At 35.7% G+C, this 26,155-nt stretch overlaps 1 protein-coding gene across 1 annotated transcript in view; it reads left to right on the forward strand.

The window, feature by feature from the left end:
* The window catches only part of CFAP47 (cilia and flagella associated protein 47), a 302,627-nt gene that overhangs the window by 176,356 nt on the left and 100,116 nt on the right, over positions 1 to 26,155 (forward strand). Inside the window, exon 50 of the mRNA XM_065677208.1 lies at positions 5,586 to 5,723. Within this exon, the coding sequence (XP_065533280.1) occupies positions 5,586 to 5,723 (138 nt within the window). The remainder of the gene's footprint in view (positions 1 to 5,585; positions 5,724 to 26,155) is intronic.

A 26,155-nucleotide genomic window follows, 5' to 3' on the forward strand; every position in this document is an offset into this window, starting at 1 on the left:
CTTAAGAGTTCTTTTCTGTTTAACAGTTCTGTGAAATCTGATTTAAAAAAAGCAACACAAAAAACCGAACAAAAAGTTCTGTTTCTTTCTTTGACAGAATTCTGCAAATTCTACTTATTGCTCTAATTTCAATGGAATCATAAAATCATATGTGGGAGGAATACCTAGTTTTTTGTAGCCATTGCTTTCCAGGACCTGTCCATACCTTTGCTGTAAGCACTTTTCAAGTGCAACACCATAACAAATTGAATCTAATTCACCTGTAATAAAGGCAAAGCTTAGAAGGATCTTCTGGTTGCTTGATTTTCATGAACTGCTCTGGCATACCTCCCCTGCTGGGTCACTGGAGTTCACTGAAGGAGGGCTTCTCTATTCATATATTCATGGCATTGCCTGGCAAGATGGTCCACAGCATACCCTTTCCATCTAGCGTATCCTAGTGCAGTTGCATACTTCTGTGTGCTTTCATATCATGGTTTCATTGTCATACTAAGGACAGACAGTGAGAATTATAAGTAAAAAAATTCTCCTTTTTATTAAATGTTATAAACCCATATACAAATAGTAGTTGACAGCAGGATTTGCCCCTTGCTCATTTCTCCTATGTATGAGTCTTAGCGATTATTCTAATTCCTTTTCATTAAAGCAGGGAACAATTAATTTAGATCCAGTATGGCAACAAGCAGTAGGATACGCAGAAAGTTTAGAATTTACATTTATCTTTGTAGAGGTTTTCCCACTCAAAATAGAGATTATAAAGTAAATCTACTTTTTGTCAGTAGAAAAAATGCCAGACTTAAAATTGGCTAAAGCTATAGCTTGCAGGAATTGAAGTCATATATTTAATTTATAGAATCATAGAATCATAGAATTGTTAGGGTTGGAAAGGACCTCAAGATCATCTAGTTCCAACCCCCCTGCCATGGGCAGGGACACCTATCACTAAACCATCCAACACAAGACTTCATCCAACCTGGCCTTGAACACTGCCAGGGATGGAGCATTCACAACCTCCCTGGGCAACCCACTCCAGTGCCTCACCACCCTTACAGTAACAGAAAAGAACTTCTTCTTTATATCCAATCTTAACTTCCCTTGCTTAAGTTTTGACTTGTTACCCCTTGTCCAGTCACTACAGTCCCTAATGAATAATCCATCCCCAGCATCCTTATAGGCCCCCTTCAGATACTGGAAGGCTGCTATGAGGTCTCGACCCAGTCTTCTCTTCTCCAGGCTGAACAGCCCCAACTTTCTCAGCCTGTCTTTATGCGGGAAGTGCTCCAGTCCCCTGATCATCCTCGTGGCCCTCCTCTGGACTTGTTCCAGCAGTTCCATGTCCTTTTTATGTTAAGGACACCAGAACTGCACACAATACTCCAGGTGAGGTCTCACAAGAGCAGAGTAGAGGGGCAGGATCACCCCCTTCCACCTGCTGGTCACGCTCCTTTTGCTGCAGCCCAGGATATGGTTGGCTTTTTGGCTGCCTCATGTTGAGTTTCTCATCAACCAACACCCCCGTTTCCTTCTCCTCAGGGCTGCTCTGAATCTCTTCTTTGCCCAGCCTGTAGCTAGCTGTGCCTGGGATTGCTCTGACCCAGGTGTAAGACCTTGTGCTGTTAGACTTCATAAGGTTGGCATCAGCCCACCTTACAAGCGTGTCAAGGTCCCTCTGGATGGCATCCCTTCCCTCCAGCATATCAACCAAACCACACAGCTTGGTGTCATCGGCAAACTTGCTGAGGGTGCACTCAATCCCACTGTCCATGTCACCAACTAAGACGTTGAACAAGACCAGTCCCAACACTGATCCCTGAGAGACGCCACTTGGTCCTGTTTTCCAACTGGACATTGAGCCATTGACCACAACTCTTTGTGTGTGGCCATCCAGCCAGTTCTTTATCCACCAAGTGGTCCATCCATCAAATTGATGTCTCTCCAATTTAGAGACAAAGATGTCGTGCAGGACAGTGTCGAATGCTTTTCACAAGTCCAGGTAGATGATGTCAACTGCTCTACCCCTGTAGAGCACCCCTGTGGTCAGGCAGGATTTCCCCTTAGTGAAGCCATGCTGTCTGTCACCAATCACCTTGTTGTTTTTCATGTGCCTTAGCATGCCTTCCAGGAGAATGTGCTCCAAGATTTTACCAGGCACAGAGGTGAGACTGACTGGTCTGTAATTCCCCGGGTCATCCATTTTCCCCTTCTTGAAAATGGGGGTTATATTTCTCTTTTTCCAGTGTTCGGGAACTTCACCTGACTGCCATGATGTGATGTACATGAAATGTGATGGACAGTGGCTTAGCAACTTCATTTGCCAGCTCCTTCAGCACCTGCGGATGGATGTCATCCAGTCCCATGGAGTTGTGCACGTTCAGGTTCTTAAGATGGTCTCAAACCAGATCCTCTCCTACAGTGAGCCTAGGGTCTTCATTCTCACAGTTCCTGTGTCTTCCTTCCAAGACTTGACTGGTGTGGTCAGAGCATTTGCAGTGAAGACCAAGGCAAAGAAGTCATTCTGAACTTCAGCCTTCTCCTAATACGGGGTAGCCAGTTCTCCTGGTAGCTTCCTTAGAGGGCCCACATTTTCCCTAGTCTGTCTTTTATTTGCAGTGTAATTGTAGAATCCCTTCCTGTTACTTTTCACATCCCTAGCCAAGTTTAATTCTAACTGGGCCTTGGCTTTCCTAACCTAGTCCCTCTAGCTTCCCGGACAGCATTCCTGTATTCTTCCCGTCTGCCTGTCCTTGCTTCCAACTTTTATAAGCCTCTTTTTTCCCTCGAAGTTTCCTCAGCAGCTCCTTATCCATCCAAGGAGGTCTCCCGGCCCTCCTGCTGCACTTCCTTCTAGTTGGGAAGCAACACTCCTGAGCTTGTAGCAGGTGATCCTTGAATATCGACCAACAGTCTTGGGCCCCCCTGCCTTCTAGGGCTATATCCCATGGAACATTACAAGCAGGTTCCTGAAGAACCTGATCTCTTTGGTAGAGCTTTTCTGAGGCAGCAACTATACATCTATTTCATTGGTCAGAAAAAAAGATGTAAACATAGAAACCCTCCTCCTGCTCCCAAGACCTATACTTATTCAGGTCATATTGGTGTATTTAAACCACAAGCTCAACATTTCTATATCTTTTCATATTGTGTGATGAATTCCATGGCTGCATAGCTTTCTGTTCTTGTTTACAGTTAAAATATTGTGATATTTTGGGCTTTAGCATCTCTCTGCACCAGAAAATAATTGTGTACAAAACAGATCTTTCATACAGTCCATTAAAATTATACAGAAAAGAACAAGTTGAATATTTCTTGCTTTTTTAATTGAATTTGGGGTTGTGGTATTGTTCTGTATAGCCAATGAGTCAGTCTAATGTGTTGCATTTAAAATTTTATTGGGAAATAGAACAGCTTGCCTTCTTTTAAAGGGTTGCATCTTCTCTTAAACAATATAAAACAAGGCTTTAGTATTAATATGTAGACTGAAGTTGTAAAAAATGTTTAAAGAGTGAACAGTAAAGCCTCAGAATTTGGTTTTGACCAAGAAACATTTAAAGCAATGTTGTATCAACAGAAAGAAAACCTGCACAGTTGTGTAATTTTTAATTATTAATTTTCAGTGTCATTCTAGGAACACATGCATTGTTGCTTTGACAAGTTTAATGTTTTATATATTTTATATATATGCCAAAGGATAGCTGAGGAGAGGTGTTTTCTGACATACTTAATGGTGGCATAATAGTGTGGCCGATTGAATCAGTGGGAATTATATTTTTGTGATGTTGTCAGCCATGATACTTTGACATGTTACATAACATGGCACACAAGTTAGAACTGAGCAACTAGATGTAAGAAAAAGATCCCCAAACATTGGAGACTGTTGTGGATGATCAAATTATCATTTATCAGTTGCTTTTCGGTATCAATAAGGTAACATAAGATGCTGCTGGTATTACTGAGAACAGTGTAAGCAACAGTGAGTTCGATAGGATGGCAGTGCATACACAGCAGAAAGCCTAAAACTTCCTGGGTGAAAGCCTTTTCGTAACATAGGAGGCAGCTCAGCAGAACCTTATGAAAAAATGAAAACATGCTTATTTGTTATTTTAAATCTGTCATTTTTGATGCAGTGGTTTTGCACCTGTCCAATATATTTTTAATTGCCTCATAGGGTGCTAGGGACTCTTTGTTACTCTTCATTGTATAAAGCTCCTTTTTTTCCAGCCTGCTAAGCACCTTTTTATTGGAATTTTTTGTAGTCCATAATTTGAATAAATATATTAATCTCCAGTAGTGGTCATTGGATTGCACCATTCATTCCTGAACCATGAGAACAGTCTACTTAGGAATACTTCCTACGTTAATAATATTAATACACCTTTTTTTCTGTTATTTATGAGAGAGAAGTTATGAATATTTTAAGATTGAGCAGATAAACTGAGTTTAAAAATGTATGCCATTTGTAGTAATCTCATTATTTTTTATTAAAGTGTGACAGATTTAATTGAGTGGCTTGTGGAGATCTGAATACATTACATCAATCCAGTTACCTTTACTGATCAGTATTTTCGCCTCATTTTTATCAATTCTGTTTGTTTGAGTTTGTTTTCCACAAAGAAGGAAAATTGAGTGTCAGCAACTATAGTGCAATTCTTCACTGATTTCTTGATGGTGCTATTGTTGGATTATCAGCAAAGTGGTTTAGCAATTCAAGTAGTATTTCAGTTTCCATATTTCTTCCACTAGCTCTTGAAATATTCTTGAGGATTAGTAATTTATAGATCTGGAATTTTTCAAGTGTTTCAAGATATGCTGCACATAGAAATTATTTATTCAGAGTTCTTTGGTCAGTTACTTTGGTGCTTTTAAGAGCATGTTTTGTGCAGAGCCAGAAAAGTTATGTTTGTTTTACCATCCTCCTACTGACTGATGAAATAAAAATTTTTAAACTGTGAACACTCTTGTCCGGTTCCTTTCTCTCACATGCATGTGTGCACAGCGCGGTATTTTGAAATTGTCACTGGAAGCAAGAACAATAAGGAAAAATTACTTAAATTTAAAAAGAAATGTAACAATTTTTTTCATATAATTGTTGACTTCTTTCAAGTACATTAGTAGTTAGGATAGTACTTAAAATTAATGAAGTCTTTCTCTTGCACTTTGCTTCTCTCTAATGTTGTGCTGCAATAGACCAAGATTATAAGATTATATATTGAGATATAAAATCAAATTAATTAGTGATCCTAAAATCCACTAGCTATTAGTGCCATCAAATATGTCCTCTTACATTAATATTTATATACCTTGAACATTTTCCTCAGACTTGGTTCCCATGAGTTGTAATAATAATGGTTATATTTTTTTATTGTAGTTACACAACACTTTTAGGAGAAAAAATAGTTAATTTCCTTGGACTCAGGATGTATTATTTTATTACCATAAATTATATTTGCATGGCTGACACCTGGAGTGGAAGTTTTATTTCATTTTTTATTAGTTTTGAAGTGAGGAAATACTCATACATGTCTGGCAGTGTGTTTTATGAAGCTAATGCCCTGCCTAATATAACACCTGCTATCTATTTGTTTTAGGTGTAATTTCATTTGTTGCTGAAGTTGAAGACCAACAGCAGTCTCGACATAACAGCTCACCAGAGAAGACAGATGGTGAACAGGCCCTTCAGAAACTGTCAGCAGAGACACCACAAACTGTTGATGCAGCAAACGTGGGTATGTTTGTTACTGTGGTTAAATAAGTTCATTGTCAGTTTGTGTAAACTTATATCATAGTTTCTTTTTAAACTTAATGTGTCTTTAGTATGCCAGGTCACATGCCTGCAAACAGTGTTAAGTCGAATGTTTCTTTCAGGCATATGTCAAACTTATCGTTTTATGATTTCTCAAGAATTTTAATGAAATTTTAAGCTCAGATTTATTTTTTTTTTATAGTCACATCACTGAAAGTCACTTTTTGTTGGAGAGGGGCAGCATTTATGAAATACTTTCTTTTAAAAGTATCTAATAATATTAATGCTGATGTCAAAGCAGGCTGTTTCTGACATTCATATTGCTTCACTTCAGTGCACTGTAGAAAAAACTTTCTTTTAACTGTCAGTCATAGACAGTCCTTTGGTCAATTACGGTTAAATCTAGGAGAAAATTCCAGAATGCCCAGTTACATTCAGATTGTCACCTCCTAGTTTCTGCATAATTTTTGAAATTTTAAGTGTTCCTGTGGAATATGTTTGTGGTTACAAATGTGCACCCCGAAGGTAGGGATTTTGTTTGGGGTTTTTTTGTTGTTTGTTTTTTTTTTTATTTTAATTAATCTTTTTTTTTTGTTGTTGTTGTACACTTGCAAGTAAAGCTCTGACTATGGAATTAACTGTGCTTTTTATGCTTTTAATACCTAATTTGGAATGTATTGAGACAAGGTGGGGGGCGCACAAAATTACGAAATGGAATATATAAACCTTTAGAATCAGTTTTAAGTAATGTTAGGTTTGATGCCTTTGTAACAGTAGCAATGGAAAATTACTGAGTTGCATGATACACAGAAAAAAAAGTAGAGTACAGCTAGAGAACATACTGAGAATTCTTGTACAAGATAAATCGTTATAGTTCACATAGTTTTAAGAAAAACAATCTAGAAGAACAGGACACAGGGATAAGGAGTATCTGGGAATGGCAGGTGTCCAGGGTGGGCTACAGGTAAACCAATTGATAAGTACATGGACAGGAGGATTATTATGTCTCTGGTGCTAAAGAACCAATTAAGCTGGTATAAGCATCTGCTGCACGTGCTTCAAAGGCTGCCAGAAGTAATGAAGATTGTTGGAGGAAGTAAATGACCCTCAGAGGCGACCACCACAATTTGATACACATGTGGGGAACTTTCTGGAAAATGGTGTAATCCATATGTAACCTCATGAATATGTATACATGCCCAGGGACTATATAAGGACGGCTTGTGTAGCAATATGGGGACATACGTTAGGGCGAGCTATCCCCCGTGTCTCCTGGCGCCGCAATAAAGAATACCTGCTTGTCAGCTTGAAAACTTTGTTGGCAAGTTTGTTCCTGGAGTTTTCTCCTAATCAGTATTTAAATTATCCATCATTATTATGTTAACATGGATAAAGCCTATTTCTTGCATGAAAACCTATCAAGGAAACGTCTTTTTAACCTGAAAAAGAAGTTGTTTTAGTCATTATTAGCATTTTAGGAAATGGAGAAGAGCTTGCAACACGACATCTTTTCATTTTCTTTATAACTGTATTTTCACTTTAACAGAATTTATCTAGTTTTAAAATGAATTTTAAGGATTTTAACAAGGATTAAATTAAGGTGATAGATGCAGGCAAAGAAGTAGATATAAGAATTAGCAGATTTCAAGATGTTAGGAGGAATGAATATAAAAAAAAATCTAGGGTGACATATCTCTACTGAATCTTCAATCTCTACTGAAAGCCTGAAAATGTTAATAAATTCAGTTATGCTTCTATTGTCCAAACTAGACACTTCTAGTTATGAGATAGGCTTTGCAAAGTTAGGAATCATCAGTCTGAAACTGGTAGAGGCTGTAATTGAAAGTAACTAAAAATAAAAGGTTAAGTAAGAAAATAGGAGGTTAAGTGAGTGGATTTCTTAGAACTGTCCCTATCACTGATATGAATTAGAATCATAGAATATTTAGGGTTGGAAAGGACCTTAAGATCATCTAGTTCCAACCCCCCCTGCCTCGGGCAGTGTCACCTCACACTAAACCATGTCACCCAAGGCTCTGTCCAACCTGGCCTTGAGCACTGCCAGGGATGGAGCATTCACAGCCTCCCTGGGCAACTGATTCCAGTGCCTCACCACCCTCACAGTAAAGAATTTCTTCCTTATATCCAATCTAAACTTCCCCTGTTTAATTTTTAACTGGTTACCCCTTGTCCAGTCACTACAGTCCCTAATGAATAGTCCGTCCCCAGCATCCCTATAGCCCCCCTTCAGATACTGGAAGGCTGCCATGAGGTCTCCATGCAGCCTTCTCTTTTCCAGGCCGAACAGCCCCAGCTTTATATTGAGGGCATTGTTCTTAGATAGAAAATCAAGTTCACTGTTTGCTATTATTATTGATAAGCCTTTAACTTAGTTTGATTCCCCGTTAACAATGTGAGACTGACAGATCTACTTATGAATTTGTAGTGTGTTTTTCAAATATGTTGGTGAGTGATTAGGAACAGCAAGCTTCCATCTCACCTTTAAAACAACCAACGGTTTCTGGTCATTTCACAAAATACTGTTGTCTGTCAGAGCCATTCATTTGTGCTAGACATCTATAACTTTTACAGCTGGGGAAAGTATCTGCTGGAAATACCTAAATAGAAGTGAAATGTAACAAGGTGTGATATAATTTATATAATAGTACTAGTCTATTCTGAACTGACTTCGATGGAGAACTAAGTCTTATCTTTATCCTACACAGTTTTCTTTTACATCTATATTATTACTGTAGTTTTTAATAAAAGATAATTATTCTATGGCTTTTCAGAGTAGAATGACTGATGTATATTTCTGGTTTTTCTTAATTGCAAGGTGCACACCACTAGTAGAGTGCAAACCACTTGCATTAGACCAAAGATATCACACATGGAAGATATCCCCAAGGATACCTGCTACCAACTGGCGCTAACAGAAAATAGTAAATTTCTGGTGTAGTGGAAATTAATATACAACCCAGATTTGGTAGCAGCCAAAAGAAGTGTGAGGTTGTCCATAGCTGAATAAGGTTAGAAAAAGATTTCTAATGATAAACATATGTCCAGCAGACATTTTTGTCTTGCTGTCACTCAGTGGAAATTATTCCTTTTAAACATACTAGAAACAATTACCTTGTTATACACACCTTAACATTCAATATCATCTTAAGATACAGACGTTCAATATACATCTAATTTATACATGTATTTAATCTCTATTTTTTTCCTCCAAATGACGTTGTAGGTATTACTGTAAAAGATGATAATTTCTAAAATAGTTTTCATATATTATTTTCATAACTTCTATCAAAATAGGTTATTATGCTCTTCCAAAATGCATAATTTGTTTATGATCTCTTTCTCCTTCAGATGTAGCTAAGAAAAAACACGTTTAGTGCTTGCAGTGAAAATCACTGATACAGCAATCCTTATGACAAATCCTGTTTATGCTGCCTTATACCAGGGGAAGAAAAAGAAAACAAACCAGAACTACATCTGCAGTGCAGATGTAGTGACAGGGGCTTGCCCCTTTCTAAACTGATGTGGGTTTTTAGTTCTTTCCAAAGCATATTGCTGTCTTTTGAGAGAAGAGGTTCTAGGGTTTTTTCCTTGTGGGAGCCAAAAGTGAAACAAGACTAAGTGGTTGCTAAGACTGAAAGTAGGATGCAGCTGGTCTTCCATGTAAGATTTAATTTTAGATATTTCTATATGCGAAGTGCTAAAATCATAAATTGGTATTAGTCATTAATAGATATTTGCTTCACAGTCTGCTGAATTGTCAAAATTCCCTTTCAAAGTAGAGGAAATTTTTCTACTCTACTATGGAGCTTGTGGTAACTTCTTAAACTGAACTGTCCTTGCACTATTACCCCTGTTTTGCACTCTTTGCTGTATAGCATGTGTGCAATGGGGAGGATGTTTGGCTCAGCTTCTGCTAGACCAGCTCTGCCCTCCTCAGGTATCTGTTCTAACAGCTCCCCTGTAAAGAGGAGTCAAGAGTGAGAAGTTGCTGCAGTGGCTGAGATTTGCGCTGCAACTGCAAATCCCCCTCTGTTCTTCCACAATCCCTTTCTCCAACAGCAAGGCTTAACACAGAGCTGGCATTTAAGCAAGAGCTTTTAATGTTCCTGCCAGTGGTGATGTCTCACAGAGCTGAGCACTACAGATGCAGAATATTTGTTTGCAGAACACAGGGGAATTTTGCATGTGCTGTTGTCTTATTCTGGCTGCCCTGAGCATTGCCTTTATCAAAAGATTATACTTCCCACTGTGTTTGTCTTATGGAATGCATTTACATTTTTATACCATTGCCAAGTTTTTTGATTTCTTTATACTTGAAAGGAGTAACATCGAAAAGATACACTACTTGTGAATAAGCCATAATGAAAAAGCATAGCCCCAAGGGTTAGGCAAGACATTCATTTTGGCAAAGCCTGTTTTTTAATTATCTTTTTAAAGCTAATTTCTGATTCAGCCAGGCCTTCAATGACTGTTGACATTTTCTAGTCTACATTGTTGCTGTAGTTCTCATAGTATGTTTCTGGCAGTTAAGTGTCTTTCTTGTGGTCTTTTAAAAACCCTGTTTTCAAGTGTGTTCACTGAGGAACTGACACCTTTGAAAAGTAATGATTCTTGCATATGTGATCCTTCCAGACTTTCAGACCTGAAATCAATCCCTGAAAGCTGAGCATTTGAGGTAACACACCGGGGTATTCACGTATGGAAGATATTGAAATAATTTCTTTGGGCTAGCAACTGTTAAAGGTGATAAAGAGGAAAACAGTACTCAGGATGGCAACACTTTAAAATAAGACTTTGCATTTTTTCATGATAATTTTTTAAAAGATTGTAAGAGCTGAGTATACAATGGTAAATATTAGGATTTATTAAGTATTAATGCAGTAACATGATTAATATACCTTTAAAATATTAAAGGTATAATTGATATATCTCACATGTATATTTATTTCTGGAATTACTACCCAACAGGAATATCCTTAAAAGTTATCTACCTCATAAATTTTGATTGTGTCATTAAGCTATTTTTCAGTCTAATCTGCACACTGTATATTCAATATGCAGTATATTGTACTCCACCATCAGATTAGTTTGTTCTAATTGAGTCACTCTCATCAGGAAAAAAAAGATACAGAAAAAAATCCAAAGAAAATTATCTCTGTGTAAACTGCATGCATATTTGAAAATGTAAAATACCAAAAAAGCTTTCTTGTTTTTAGATACCGTTTTAACATTTGCAGCTATGCTTATGCTAGTGCATACGTGCTTTTGGGGATAGTTTAGCGTATGCAAAACATTAAGGATTAGGCTGTTTTATGTTTTTTTCCTCTGCCAAAAAGAATGTTCAATTGTTAGCTTTCTCAGTAGGTGTCCTACTGCAGTCTGCTAAGTGTTAAAGCATTTTCCTGTGCTCTTTTGAGACTTGCTTGATTCCCCTAATAAACTAACCTGTTGTTCTGAAACAATTCAGATGTAGCAATGCTTCAAGGACCTATGGCCCACATGGAATTTTGTGGGGCATGGTATGTGTGCAATTAAAAATCTGTGCAAAGTGTGGTAGCCCATTTAAAAATAATAACAAAAGCAGCCTGTAATTGCTCACAATGTAATGCTGCCGGTGAACTTTAGGTTACATCGTTCTCCATGCAGCAGGTGTTTTAAGATTGCTATGCTGAGAAGGCTAGTAATGGTGCATCTGACCTACCCACAAATAAGTCACTGCATTTGTAAACCTGTACATCTGTATGGTTTTGGTTGTAGCATGTAGGATTGCATTAGTTTATAAATAGATTAAAATTTCTTACCTAATTAAAAATATCTGTGAAATGAATTTTACTTATTCTGATAGTCTATATAAACTATAACTATATTATTGAGAAACACATTCATTCTATTATGTCTGGCAGACCTCAAATATTTGTGTATCTATGGAGTTTTATCAATTAGTAGCCCATTTAATAAAAAAATAGTCTAGGGGAGAAAAAATCTTGAGCAAAAATAATGGGTATATTTGTCATGGTTAAATGGCTTCATGCACTCTGGACTTCTGCCCATCCCTTTTAAGTTCATCTGTGAAATGACAGGTGTGCATTGAAACACAGCAGAATCTGTGCAGCAGAATCACACTCGAATTTCTTCACCATCTAATCCTCTCTTCAGCGATAGGGCTAACGTGGTAGGTCCAAGTGTAAACCCTTATAAAAAATAGCATTTTTGAAACAAAATAATAAAAGAGCTAGGAACAGAGAAGTATTTTCCTTTACAAGCCAGTGCCCTTGCTCTTTATCTAGGTCATCCTTTTGCCTTTTCTACTTTGTCATGCTTGCAAACAATTCTTATTTTTCCCCTTAGCAAGTACTGAATTATAAATGCACAGAGAGCACATAATTGTCATGAAAAAGAACACTAACATTTATCAGTCTCTAACAGTCATATAAGCACGTCTAGGGGGGAAGATAATGGAGTGAAGAGAGGACAGAGGGTAAGGTCCCTAGAGGAAAGTCTCTTCTATTCATGCTGTTTCAATTGCTATGACCTGGGCAAGTATGCACTGAACCAGAAAAAAAGTCAAACTTTAATATTTGGAACACTTCATAAGAAGTGGAATTTAATTAAATACATGGGGTTTTTGAACATCTAGAGTGTGTTGTTCTTTTTCTCTCTGAATAGTTACTTCAATCTATTACATGAATATAATTATTATGATGACAGATTCAGATTACAGTAACATCAACTAGATTGTTTAAGAGCAATTACTTAGAATATCCTATTGCTTAGGGGTAAGAACAATTTCCTTCAAGGTGTAAGTTCAGTCCCTCAAGCAGAGAAAAGAATTGCATATACATTCTCAGAACCTGGTAGGGCAACACAACAGTTAAGATATAGTATAAATAGATATACAAATCCAGAGCGAAGGGTTTATGTATTTATTTCTTGCAAGTTTCTGAAAACTGAGCAGTTCAGAAATACCAATTTAACCATTAGGTTGAGTAAAAATTATGGTTTTAAGATGGCAGAAAGCATGTTAATTTCCAACAGTTGAAAATAAAATAAATTTCTCCATCCAATCTAATTTAATTTTTCATTTTGCTATCAGGCTCCCCCTCCAGCATTATCATTCAATTACAAGTAGTGTCATACTTTCATAACCAGACAATTTCACACCACTTACTGCTGCTGTTGTCTGCCTTTGAAGCTATAACTAAGTTGTTCCTGAAGACTATTTGTAATTAGGTAGTTCTAAAGTTCACCTCATTGTTTTTTCATGGATGAATTTCTCTTGTATCCTAGATTGTCTTGTCCACTCAGTAGTTTGCTGCTGGAACTTGCAAATGACTTTTATTCCTTTAGCAGCTGCAAAATAAATAGCCCACATAGAATTCTGCCTTTTAATTTACCCCCCAGACACTTGGACATTCCCTCATTCTCATGCATTCAATTACAGGGTAGGTTTGCCTAACCAACCAGCAAAGGACCATTCTGACATTTTTACTGAGTAGGTAATAGGTGTTTCTTGTTCATTGCAGTGATTTGTTTGTTATGGTGTCTCCTGTCTTCCTCAAAATATTTCCTTTGCTTCCTCTGTGGGCACAGTAGAGCCCTAATTGTTCTTGACATACTTATGAAATTATAAATATTAGGGAACTACTGTTTCCCACTGTGGCAAAAGACAGATGGCATTTTATACATTGTCATCAGAGAAAATGTGTGTGCAAGAAGTTTAATTTAAAGATTTGGATGCACTTTCAAGACATTATTCATTTCTGTTTATGGCATTTGGCACTGATTTTGTAGTAGAATTTTGTGAAAGGGATTTTTTTGACTAAGTAGAAAGGAGCTCACAATGTAGCCTTGTTCTTTTGGTATGACTTTTCTGTGTTTTTCTGTAATATAATTCATTAAACATTCCTACAGAAAATTCAGATGTTCACAAGTCACTCTATTCTCCCTCAGATATACATTTCAGAAATGAAAAAAGGTTCAAAGCAGATATATTACTGGTTTATATTGATTACTAGTACTGCATATTCTACTGCTGATACCAGGAAAGAGCAGTTGTCAGGAAAGTCTCAACCACTGAAGTCATGGGCTGGAGCACATACAGTTGCTGTGTGATGTTAACATTATCACAGTGAGAGTTCACCTGAGTTCAGAAGCCATTTTGACCTTTTTGAAGGTTATCCTACTGAAGCCTTTGGCCTTTAGCATCACTTGATTTCCATAAGAACCCATGAATTTCTTCATTTGTACTGCATTCTCTGCCAGTAGGTCTTTGCTGTTCACTGTAGTTTGACCAGAGTCTTGCTCTTTCTCAGAAGCAATTGCAGGTTAAATTCAGTTAAAAAGTCAGGTGGTATTTATGCAGTAGGTGTATAGGTATATCAGAAGTCAAATACTAGACTGTATCTGGCTAGCAGTCATCGTGCTTTTCTGTGAGCTGAGGAAATACTATAGAAGATATTTTATGGTGTCTTTCTGTCTCTTAAATATCACACTTCAGTTCACATCCAAACTTGAACTGATTTGCTATGAACTGGCACATCTTTTTCCTTTACCTTGAAGTATCTGTCAGACTTCATATTACTGATTACTGAATATTAGTTTGACTGTCAATAGTAACCTTACATATTTGCAAATATTTTTTCTCTCGACAAACTTAGTGGCATTTTTTTCAGGCGAGATTTTTTGAGAGGTATTTTGATTCCTGAACACATGCTTGTTTATCTGCACTGAAAGTTCCTTGCTTTTTCCTTTTATGTTTTACCCTAAGGCATACTTATTTTGTTCTGCTGAACTTTTGACTCATATTTTTCTATAATGACTAAAGAAATCTCACTTTCATGCTTCTCTTTCAACTGGTTTGTCTAATTTCCTACCAATAAATTTATGTAGACATCATGTAATATTTTTTCATTATTATTCCTTATAATGTCTTGTGTGTCACACTGGGGTTTATTGAATGCATGATTTGTAAGAGCTATGTTGTAGATCTGATCTCAAAGATCTTTCAAATAACCCTAATTTTTTATAGGCAGGTGAAAAGTTGAACAGGCAAAAATGTCTACAAGTACTATAGGGATTCCTGTGTCTTACGTGTTTCTAATCTTTAGATCGAAGTTGATTGGTTTTGAATTAATGTTCATTTTTCAGAATTAATGTTTGCATTTATAGTGGAAATTGGAAATTATCCTTGAAAATAAACTTTGGAAAGCATTATTTTTATCATTTTGAGTTTTTTTTTTTTTTGTTTTCATATGAAATAATACTGAATGGTGCTTGCTTCTTTTAAAAAAAAGATACACTTTTTCTTTCTAAATATGAAGATGTAGGCTGCATTCAGAGTCCCTCTTTTAGAATATACATAAGCGTTGTTATCACTTTTTAAAAGTGATATGATATTGTGTTCAAATCAGAGTTACTTGCTATACAATATGACAATTAGTATTGCATTGTTTTGAAGTGTAAAATGCATACTTTAAAACATCGTACTTTTTGCTTTAGGCTTCATATAGTAGTCACATTGCTGTAATTGCAGTAAACCATGTTTTTTACATAGCAGATGTTTTACAGGTACAGCTAAAGAAAAAACATTTAGCACATATATTTGTATGTCACTACTCTGGATCTATGCAGTGCTAAATAATGTGTAGGATGCAGAACCCAGCAATTTCTATTTTTTTTAAATGTGCATAGTGTGTATGAAATATGGGAAATGTCCATATATAAATTGCTTTCCAGTAATTTTTTTTGGCAATGTATCATGGTTCCTTATGTCCATATAATTTCATACCCAGACTTCATGCACATTTAAAAATATAGCCTCTAATAATGACAAACCTCATAAAAAAGTTACAGTGCAGTAATTAAAATAATTCCTGGGGTTTCTCGGGGAGGGGGTTACAAAGTCTTTTGTAGTTTTGACAATTAGATTGGATTATAAAAGCATGATTAGTGTTCCTGGGAACACTTCAAGTAAACTTGTGTTGTTTATGAATGATGTTTCTTTCACAGTGCGATATATATGTACATTAATTATGGTTGAAATAGAGGACTGCTTTCACTAAACTCTATGGATTTACGAGTTATCTGCACCTTATTTGTCCACCAATACATCGAGAAGTTAATAAGAGCAGCCTGATAAAGTTCAGCCTCTGTAAATAAGGCAGAGATTATCCATTAAATGAATGAAGGGTTGGTTTTATTTAGAGTGGAAATACATGAACATAAAGCTCTTCTGCTTGAAAATTAATGGAACTTGACTTCATCATTTCTTATTTTCTTGAAAACATAAATTGTTTGCATATCTCTACAATGTTTTGTTGAAATGTAATGAAAATCTGCCCATTTCATCATTGTAGTCAGGATTCTATTTCATGTTACTAATATTGTATTTTATATATAGGGAAATAAACATAGTTTTCCTAAAATGACCTAAAGTGCTCAACAGAAACATGTTAAACAGGCCACAAAATTATGTTCATAAATAATATCTTTTTCAGTGAAGACTGTTTTTATCCAAGAATAACATTGCCTTTTTTGTGTGTGTGGACTTGCCTTTTTGTCTTAGGAGAATGAAATCAAATGCCTACTTTGTAGCAAAGCTTAGAATGGAAACTGATCCAAATCCCAATGAATTTGATTAAAAGGTTCCTGAAAAAGGTTATGCTGAAAAATAAAATAAATGGGCACTTGTTCAGGTTTAATGCCTTTGCATTTGCCTAGCTGCATTGCCATGAAACTATATTAGGATTGATAAAATGCTTTTGTTTAGTGTTTTTAGCATACCAGCTTTATAATGGAAAAGTTAACTTTTCTTGGTAAATACAGAATAAAAAAATTCTAATAGTGGTTGAGAATCACTCTGTAGGATGCATAAAATAATTTTTGTAATTCTCACATACCTTCACTTAGAAAATAGGCATTCTTAGCCTTAACACATTTCTCAAAGGACAATGCATATGGTGAGTCTGTTAGTGTATGGTAGAGAATTTAAAAGTGAGCCCTGTTTGGAAATGAGCTGTCGTCTCACTGAAGTGTCGTGTAGATTCATATATTAAAATCAAAGTCATAGTTAAATATTCAGCTAGTAATTCATTGTATTCCAGGAAATGCTGTTAACTTAGTTTTGTGGTAACTAGAAAGGGTAAAATCTGTGAATATTAATGAATATTTAAAGTTATGTAGTGCTCACTGTTTCTTGGGTCTTTTTGATATTTTTTAAAGATGCTGAATTCCAAGCTAAGAAATATAAAACTTTTAGGGAAAACCAGCAGTTGATTTTACAGCACCTTCTAAACTCCAAAGTAATTTCTATAATTCAATGGATTCAATGACATTTGCCTCTCAAATGAGGCTTGTGCTGCTTAATGGAATATAGCTTTGAAGTAGCTTGTATGTGCAGCAACTCACAAGAGCAGTTATTTGCTTGTGTGACACAACACTAGCATAACTTTGTCTCCAGTAATGTTATTTTGTATTTATTGTGTTGACAGTAATAGAATATGACTTTGAATATCATAATAAAGAACATTTAACTGTTGGAAGCATATTTCTCCACAGCAGAAGAGACCACACCACCTGGAGGATTGTTAAAGACATTCTAACAGGCCTTAGCTGCCCAGACTTAAAAACAAAAGGTTTGCTAAGCCTTTAAAATAAATAAGTGCTAGATTTGTGAGCAGACCTCTGAGATTTAAGAATAAATTATTTTTTTTTTTATGCCTTTTTTTTTTTTTTGACTGCTAGTTTGATTTTCTGCCTGTAACAGGACATTGTTTCACTAATGAATTTTATATTTCATCCAATAACTTGTGTTTAACTGAAAAAGTTGAAAAAACCCACTAACTACACATTGTTATGTTGTTTCAGTACCATGAAGACTTTTACCTGTTCTAAAATTATATTAATTTCATATTTGAATTTTTCTGGCCACAATGTGTTGATGTTTTATAATATATATCAAAGAGCTCTTAATAGCCAACAAGTTTAATTTATGAAGACGTATTAGGTAGCATAACAATGGCATTTATTAAAAAAAGAAAAAGGAAAAAAACCCACCCCAAAAAGGCCAGCCTATGACCAGTTAGGTTTCTCTCTTTGATGCAATATATTTATTACGTGTATAAATGTCTCTATTTTATGTATTTTGGATTCATACTGATGTGGAACAGAAAAATACCTAAGTATCAACTTCATGGCTGGAAGTCATCTGTGTACAACTTATCGTATTGTGCCAAGGGTAAGTCAACTGTGACTATGTGTACACAACTTCTGAGCTGGATTTCACTTTTTCAGACATGTCAAAATGTCTGTGGCACACAGCTTACCCAAGCTGTTCAGCTGGCAAGTGATTTCCTAGCATAAGTCACAGTTTATACCCTCTTAAAAAATGTGCAATGCTCTGCTAAACCTATCCAGTGAATGCTATTTCTGCCAAGATGCAGAGCTCCCCCCACATCCCCCAAACCTGGGTTATTTTACTCCATTCTTTTTTGGAACTTATTCAAGCAATTAGTATTGGTGGCTTTTCTGCTACACTGGCATAAGACACTTTTCCCTTCTGTTCCCTTTCCCATCCCATTCCTTGGTACATTGTTTGTATTGTCTTTGTGTGCATTTTTAAATATTACTGATTATTTTCCAACCCTCCAGAGAGCCCATGGAGAAATTTAAGGACCCCTTTTTTCATAATCACCCTTAGCAGCTTTATATTCCATCATAATAGAAGTGCACAGTAATCCCGTTCATTATCTGAGTGTTTATAAGCCAAAAACCAGAGACAGTTACCTTTGGATTATTCCAAAGTTAAGACATAGAATGACAAAGATTTTTTTTAAAAATATATAGTATCACCATCATCATCATCATCAAAAGTTGTCCATAGAAATAAAGCCAGATATGGCAAATGGAGAAAAATCAATAGACCTTTGGGAAAAAACCTCTTAAGAATTTGAGTAATTTTAAAAGTTGTATGAAGTAAGTGGGAGCAGGAAAGGTTAGAGCATAACTTGTTTGTGTACATCGGGTTAAGGAATTGACATGAGCATGATCATGGTTGCATCTACTAGATTTGTGCCAAGAATTCAAATTTCATGTGAGCTAGAGATTATGACTGAATGAGCGTGCATTGAGACCTTTTGTGGAACTAGGGAGTGTGTTAGTTATATGTAGCCTGGTAGTAAAACTTGCTCTTTTGTGGATTTTGACCACCATTCCTCTAGGATGTTCTTTAGAGCTATTTACCAATGAAGACTGCAAGACTCAGGTAACCTGTCCTCTCAACCCTTATTATAGTAAAGTTTTCTTGATACTTTTCAAACATACTAAAGCCCACCATTTGTTACTCTCCATCACGGACAGGGAGTTCACTTTTAGTAGCTATGTTTTTGTGCATGTGATGATTGTAACCATTGATTTTCCTTAAATATCTTTCTGAAGAAAAAAATAAATAAAAAATTATTTAGCAATAGTTCCTTTCTGAGCTTCAAGATCATTCTGGTTATACTACTTTTTTTCTTAAGTCTTTTCATCATTGCATAGCAATTAGCTACTTAGTGATTTTTATTCTCTTCTGGAGCTTTTCTTGTCTCTCTCCCTCTTTGGAATTACGTGCTTATTTTACTTTTAGACTGGATTATCCTGAGTATCTCCTGTACTTAGCCTCAGCTTCTTTCTTTGCCAGGTCTTTGAACTAAGGTAACTATAATAATCAAATAACATTCTTAAAGCAAATGTGATTTATATTTACACTAGAGGTTAAACTATTTTAAAAGTGCATTACTAGTCTAAGCAATCACTTCACTATATAATCTCCAGTTATATAAAATTTATTCTAATCAGTGAAAAGTTCCAGTTCCTCTTGCTTGTTATCCAAACTTCTAAAACCATGATGTATTAGCTAAAAGCATATCATCTTCCCATAAATTACCACAAAGATTCTGCTTGTGATAATGGTCTGATTTTGAGATATCCAATTGAGATACATTAATCTTCTAGACTAAGAATAGTAAAGCCAGGCAGTAAAAGATTAAATAATACTGTAAGGGCAGGCTTTTGAGAAAACCAAGTGTTTGAGGTGCAGGCTGCTCCCAGACATACAGACTGTCCTACTTGAAACCTACTAGTGCTCCCCAGAGGTGCTCTGTTTATTTTCAGTGGCTCATTCGTGACAGATTCCTTATGTAGTAGATTGTTTCATCTCCCGAGTGTCCATCCCACTTGTTTGGAGAGTATTTGGGTGGCTTAGGTTGCAAGTCTGAGGTTCTTTTAAGTGTGTGGCTTTATACTCTTACTAAAGAAGGTAGGGTCAAGAAATGTAATTGACATTGTGAACCTACTTTGATAGGTTTTGTGACAGTACTTCAAATTTATTCCTACAACTGTTAATATGATAGAATATTCCCCTTGCCCATTCCAGAAATTCAGTGAGTTTTTGACTTGTGTTGCTAATAAGTGTGGAATTTCTGTTCAGCATTTGGAATTTTCTTTGGCTTTGAATACTTTGTGTTCACCTATGTCATGCTTCCTGCAGAGCTTTAAAAAAATGGAGATGAATTCTATTGCCAAATATATTGCAAATATATTGCCTGTGTTATTGTTGATTTTGATCTCTTGGTTATATCTATATTTACTTAGTGTCACGAGTGCTTGGTATCTGGATGGCATACTGGCATGTGCTCTGAGTTTACTCCCCTTGATTTCCTCAGGAAAAGGTTAACATGTGAAGAGATCAGACACTAAATTCTGCCCTAGTGTGTACCAGCAGATGAATGTCTGTGTGTCACCAGTAGATGGGTGATAGCAGACTAGACTAAATTTCGTGAAAGGTACATGCCTTGGGTAAGTGCCAAACACAATACAAATGGAGACTAAAAGGAACCCCCCTACAAACCTGTAGAAGGTGAATAACCATATTTGCCTTATTTACATTTTGTCACCCAACTGCAACAGAGAATGGAGAGCTGTGAAATCCTCATATTAAGACATTAAAAATTTATGAAGGGCATCAAGGTTATTCTGTATTTTAGGGAATTCCCGCCCCCCCCCCCCAATCCTATGGGTATAGCAGATTTGCTGAATGATTTTTTTGAAGCTGTTACCTGGGAGATGAAGATGAGAAAGTGTCTTTGTGGAGTAAAGGTGTCTAACTGAGAAATGGTGTTATGACATCATACTGTGATTATATTAATAACATGGAAGACTGAGCTTCAGAAATGGAAGATGTCAACAGCTCTAGTCATCCATTTCTTTGAAATAACCTCTCTGTGGTGTCAAAATTCTTTCTTCTCCTTACTGTTCTGGAGAAAGTTTAGGGAAAAGGGATATGATTTATGTGCTAGTGGTATCTGAGTTTCTACCATAAGGTGGTGATCTTCGTTTGGAAAGACGACATTGAAGGCAGAAAAGAAAAAAGAGAGATTCTGGGGTTCTGCCTTAAAAGAGAACAGACACTTCTTTAAAGCATCATTTCCTGGTGATCACAGCTAATTCCAAAATGCCAAAATGTGGGTTTGATTTTACATTTTAGAAAATTGTTTTAATTTCTGTTTCCAAATTTTCCCAAGTGATAAAAGGCTTTGGAGATATGGTCATTACCTAGTTTAGGGCAAGTCCTGAAGAAAAGGAACCCTACCCTAGCTTAGAGATGTCCCTCTTGTAGAATGCTCTTCTTCACCAATCCCACCTATATGTATTATATTAACTTGAAAATTTTGAATTAATTCAATCTTAAGTAATTTTTTACACATGAAAATATCATAATTTAATTTTAAATTGCAGCATCTGCATGCATCAATTGTGATTTAGGTGGACAAAGTGATGCAGTCTTTCAACTCAACATCACTTTAGTACTGTCCAGTCTATTACCTAGGTTTGATACAAAATGTAAGGCACACTAAATTTCTGAGAGTCACTCAAAGCAAATTATTACGTAATATCTTTTAAGAACAAGATTAATATTTGAAAGATATTAAATTTTTTTTCAAGCAATGTTGTAAGGGATACATGAAATGAATATTTGTTGAAATGTTAGGGTTGCTCAGATATATTCATGTGCATAAAATGGCAGCTGATAGCAAAGCTTATCTTGTCATGCAAAGTACAAACATTTTTAAAAGCTATACATACTGATTACATTTATTGAAAAACTATAACCCTTGTGTGAGAAAACTCATGAGCTCAAGCCTAAAGGTGATAACCTTAAATTAATAATTTCCTTGAAAAAAGAAAGTATAGAAGCATTGCCTTTCCAATGATGACTATTCCTCACATTGTAAGAATGAATATTAGTGTCTGCCTTTTTACATCATTTTGACCTTTTAACATAATAGGATTGCAATATTTTCTTAATATGTATAGTGTTTATAGCTTTCCCCCCAAAATTAGGTGCAATTTTTCTACACTTGGAAACTAAACGAAGTGAAATAGCTAGAGCCAGTTTTGAGGATTCAATTTATGAGTAGTTTTCAGTGGAGTGATGGGTCTATTTAAACAGCAAAATAGCAATTTGCACCTCACACATATGAACCAACTAGATTTATCCAGAGACACTGTTAAAAGAGCTATCCAAAATCTTATTGTAAAGGATTTCTGTGTCTGTGGAAAGATTACTGTAACTAGTTTTGTATCTGGAATAAACTTTGAGGTGTGAAAAACAAAGTATGCAAAAAAATTATGTGGATTTAACATGGTAGAGGAAATTAAATTGTCAGCATAAGCTTACGGAAGATATATCAGGTCTTTTTACTGTAATTCCTAGATTGCTAAGGCCTGTCAAATTTAAAAAATGAGCATAAATCATCACATGTGCTTAATAGCTAGTCTGATGATACATTCTAAATAAAAAATGCAAAACTGAATAAATATGACATATACTTACTAATTGATCTCATGAACAGCAGCTCTTGTCCTTTAAGAGATGATTCTACATGGGGTTGGTTACTTGTGGATGTTGTGTTTGCACATGAGCAGAATGAAGTCTAAATATTCATTTATCTTGTGCTAGCAGTGTAAGCTCTTTACATATTGGACTCTGCTAGGTATTTACATATTGTAGGGAACTAGACAAAATGTCTTAATTATATTTTTAATTCTGTACAGTCATATACTGTGAGAACAGCATGTAAAGTTCTCAAATTCTTTCACTTCAAGAGAATTTAGATAACTACCAGCATGTAAAGTTTTGTATAGATCCAAAAAATTATGCTGTATTATTCCTTTGCCTGTTATTGCTAAAAACCATACCCTTAAAAGCACATTTAAGAGCGTGATTGATGTTTTATTTAAAGCTGGAATCAAATCTAATATATATATACACTAGATAATATATTAAATTGCTATATTAGCTCTGCAAATATTAAGTAAAAATACTGTGGAAAGAACACACATTGAATTTGAGAATACCACTTTAATTCAGCTTTTTGTTTAAGCATACTTTTGATGTCAATATGAGAAGTGTGTAAAACCAGGATAAAATATTTCAAAGAGATATTTTGGTATTTAGCAGCATAATTCCAATTTCCCCATTGTGTCCATATCTCCTTTACCCCCAAAACACCCTAGCAATCTACAGTTTTCAGGAGACCAGGCAGAATCTTCCTTCATCCTCAGTGATGTGTAATGTAGCTGAATGATGGACAGCTGTGTCCCAATCAGGGGGAAAGAATCTTTTCTATTTTTAAGCTGATATATAACCACTGATGCTTGACGGCACATTTAATGGCTGATGTAGCAGACAGAGGATGAAAAGTAATTTTAAGGAAAGGACAAGGAAAGGGTAAAGAAAGAACAGATTTTTCAGTTTGTGGCTGATATGATAGTAATGTACTCTCATCCGAGTGAGTAGAGCAAAGCATGCTGTGAGTATAAGGGAGGGAATTTCAAAACTACTAACTCTTCAAGGCATGATGCGAAGTATGGGATTAAAAGTTTATGGTTTACAACACTGATTTGTTTAGCAGAATTTCATAACGTTTAAAAAATTGTGAAAAAAAATTAAGAGATCATGCACAGGGGGAACAGCTTATTTGCATCACTAAATACACCAGACTGACTGGATTACAAAAGGTTGTTCAACTCTCTGGAGGAAAAACTGATGGTTTTAGTATATCATAAAAGTTGCAATGAGGAAAATTTAATGAGATATCAATCTAAATTCAAATGCATAAAAAGTACAAAAAGAAATGTAGTGTTCCTTTCTAAAATGAAAAAGGTTTCAATAGCTCTAAATACTTAAAGTCAAAACTGAACATTTTGACCTGAAAACTTTGCTTTTGAGACATGTCAGAAATTACAGTACTTTTAAGCAATTTGTGTGAGCAGAATCAATGAATTTTTATATAAAAGCAAGAAGAGAAAAAGCAAGTTAATTATAACTTCTACATTACTGTAATTTTGAAGTACAGAAAAGTGATTCAGAAAAACTAGGAATACAGAGGAAAAATATGTGATCAGAGACAACAAAGCAGGCTGTAAATCTATAAGGAAAATATCTTGGTAGAAGCATAGATGTGTTAATTAGGCACTGTATGCCATGTAACAAAGCAGTTCCTTGAAACGTGGCCATGCATTAGAATAAAAGTGAAAGTACTCTAGCACACTGGAGATACAATTCCAGTTGTTTGAAAGTGTTTCCAGATCAGTTTCCTAGAAACAGAATCTTAAAATATCTATCCTAGGGAGAAAAAGTGGTTAGGAACTTTTCATACCAAACCCAAGCCTTTTCACTTCGTTCTTTATGTCTCTTCATAGGGAGAATTAGCCATTCCTGTTCTTTTGTTTCTGTATTTTAATACCATCTTCTAATGTTCCCTCTTCTGCAACTTAGTTTCCTTAGAAACCTTTGGAAGGGGACCTTAGAAATAGGTTTTTGGAAAACCAGGGTACTATGGGAACCACATATCCCTTATTTGCAGAGGTGGCAACTTTGTCAAAGAAAGATTTCAAATAGTTTTGTGTGTTGTGGCTTCTCTCCCTTACTATGACTCTTAATAATTTTCTTCGGCATATATAAACAAACTCACATCTGTAATTTCTCATCTCAGAGACCTGTTGAAAAATTGGCAGCACATTCTTTTCCTTTTCATTTCATTGTACCTGTAGTTGAATTAAGCAATGAGTCATGCCTGTTTGCACCACCACGCTTTCATACATGAGTTCCTTTTGGATTCATAAAATCACATAATGGCTTGGGTTGGAAGGGACCTTAAATATCACCTAGTTCCATCGTCCCTGCCATTGGCAGGGACACCTTACACTAGACCAGAATTGTTGGGCAGAGACTATCCTGCCCAGGTGATTTGCTGCTTTCCTCATTACCACTCTGCTCCAAAACCATTCCTCCTGAAACTATAATTTGGCAGGGTCCCTGTGACCATTTGCCTCAAAACAAGCTCTAGCTTGGGTATAGGAAGCCTGTGAACTCCTGTATAACAAACACTACTGCACAGAATTAATTTGGTTTTTCTGCTCAGCCTTATGTAACTTGGACATTGTTCATCCACTCTGATCATCTATCAGCCCTTCAGAGTTTGGCAGGCTACCAGCTTCAGGTGTGTTTGAAAAAATTTTACTACTCCCCTTTAAGTCTTAGCAAGTTGTCAGTCAAAATTGTCATTGTTTTTTAGGGGGTTTGTTTGTTTGTTTATTTTGCATGGAAGGTTTAAGACAGGGAGACAACCTTGTTAATTTTCTGTTCAAATAACAGTTTATGCTCTTTTTTATTTTCCTTAGTTGTACAGAACATTCATTCACGAATGTGTTGCTCTACTTGAATAAATGCATTTGTCCTGCTGGTTAATCATGCATCCTGTGTAAATGGAACTTTACCATTGACATTTCCCTTTGTTGTTTCCTACCTGCATTTTTTAGACTTCTATTGTACTCTTTCCTACAGTTTCACTGCATTCTGGAAGGATGTGATGTTCCAAGCAGTGGGCACCCTTAGGTTTTCTTTCAATCTTTAATGGAGAACTTTCATGTCAGGTCTCAGGTCATGTGTTCTGTTTTTGCATAAGGATAATATATATTTTTTTCACTTTTTAAATTGTTTAAACTCAAGGTCACATGCATGCCAGAATGCTTTAATGGACATTCAGAAGATGAATTCTGAGGTCTCATTCACTGAGATGAACTCAATGATATTAATTTTTATAGATCCTAAGATACTGAGGCTGTTCCAGAAACTGGAAGACTGTAATACTCTGCTGGTATTAAAAAAAAAAGTAAATTGTATGCATATCAAATTAGCCTGAACAAAAGAATGGGTAAGCTAATACAGAAAGTATTCAGTGAATATTTAAGAAATTAATACAATCAAAACCAACCAGGCACAGTTTTATTGGAAATACAATTTAGAAACAAAGTCATATATGCAGAATGAGGAACTGAGATAAGGGAATC

The sequence above is a fragment of the Lathamus discolor genome, chromosome 4 (assembly GCF_037157495.1).
Source record: "Lathamus discolor isolate bLatDis1 chromosome 4, bLatDis1.hap1, whole genome shotgun sequence".
Classification (NCBI taxonomy): domain Eukaryota; kingdom Metazoa; phylum Chordata; class Aves; order Psittaciformes; family Psittacidae; genus Lathamus; species Lathamus discolor.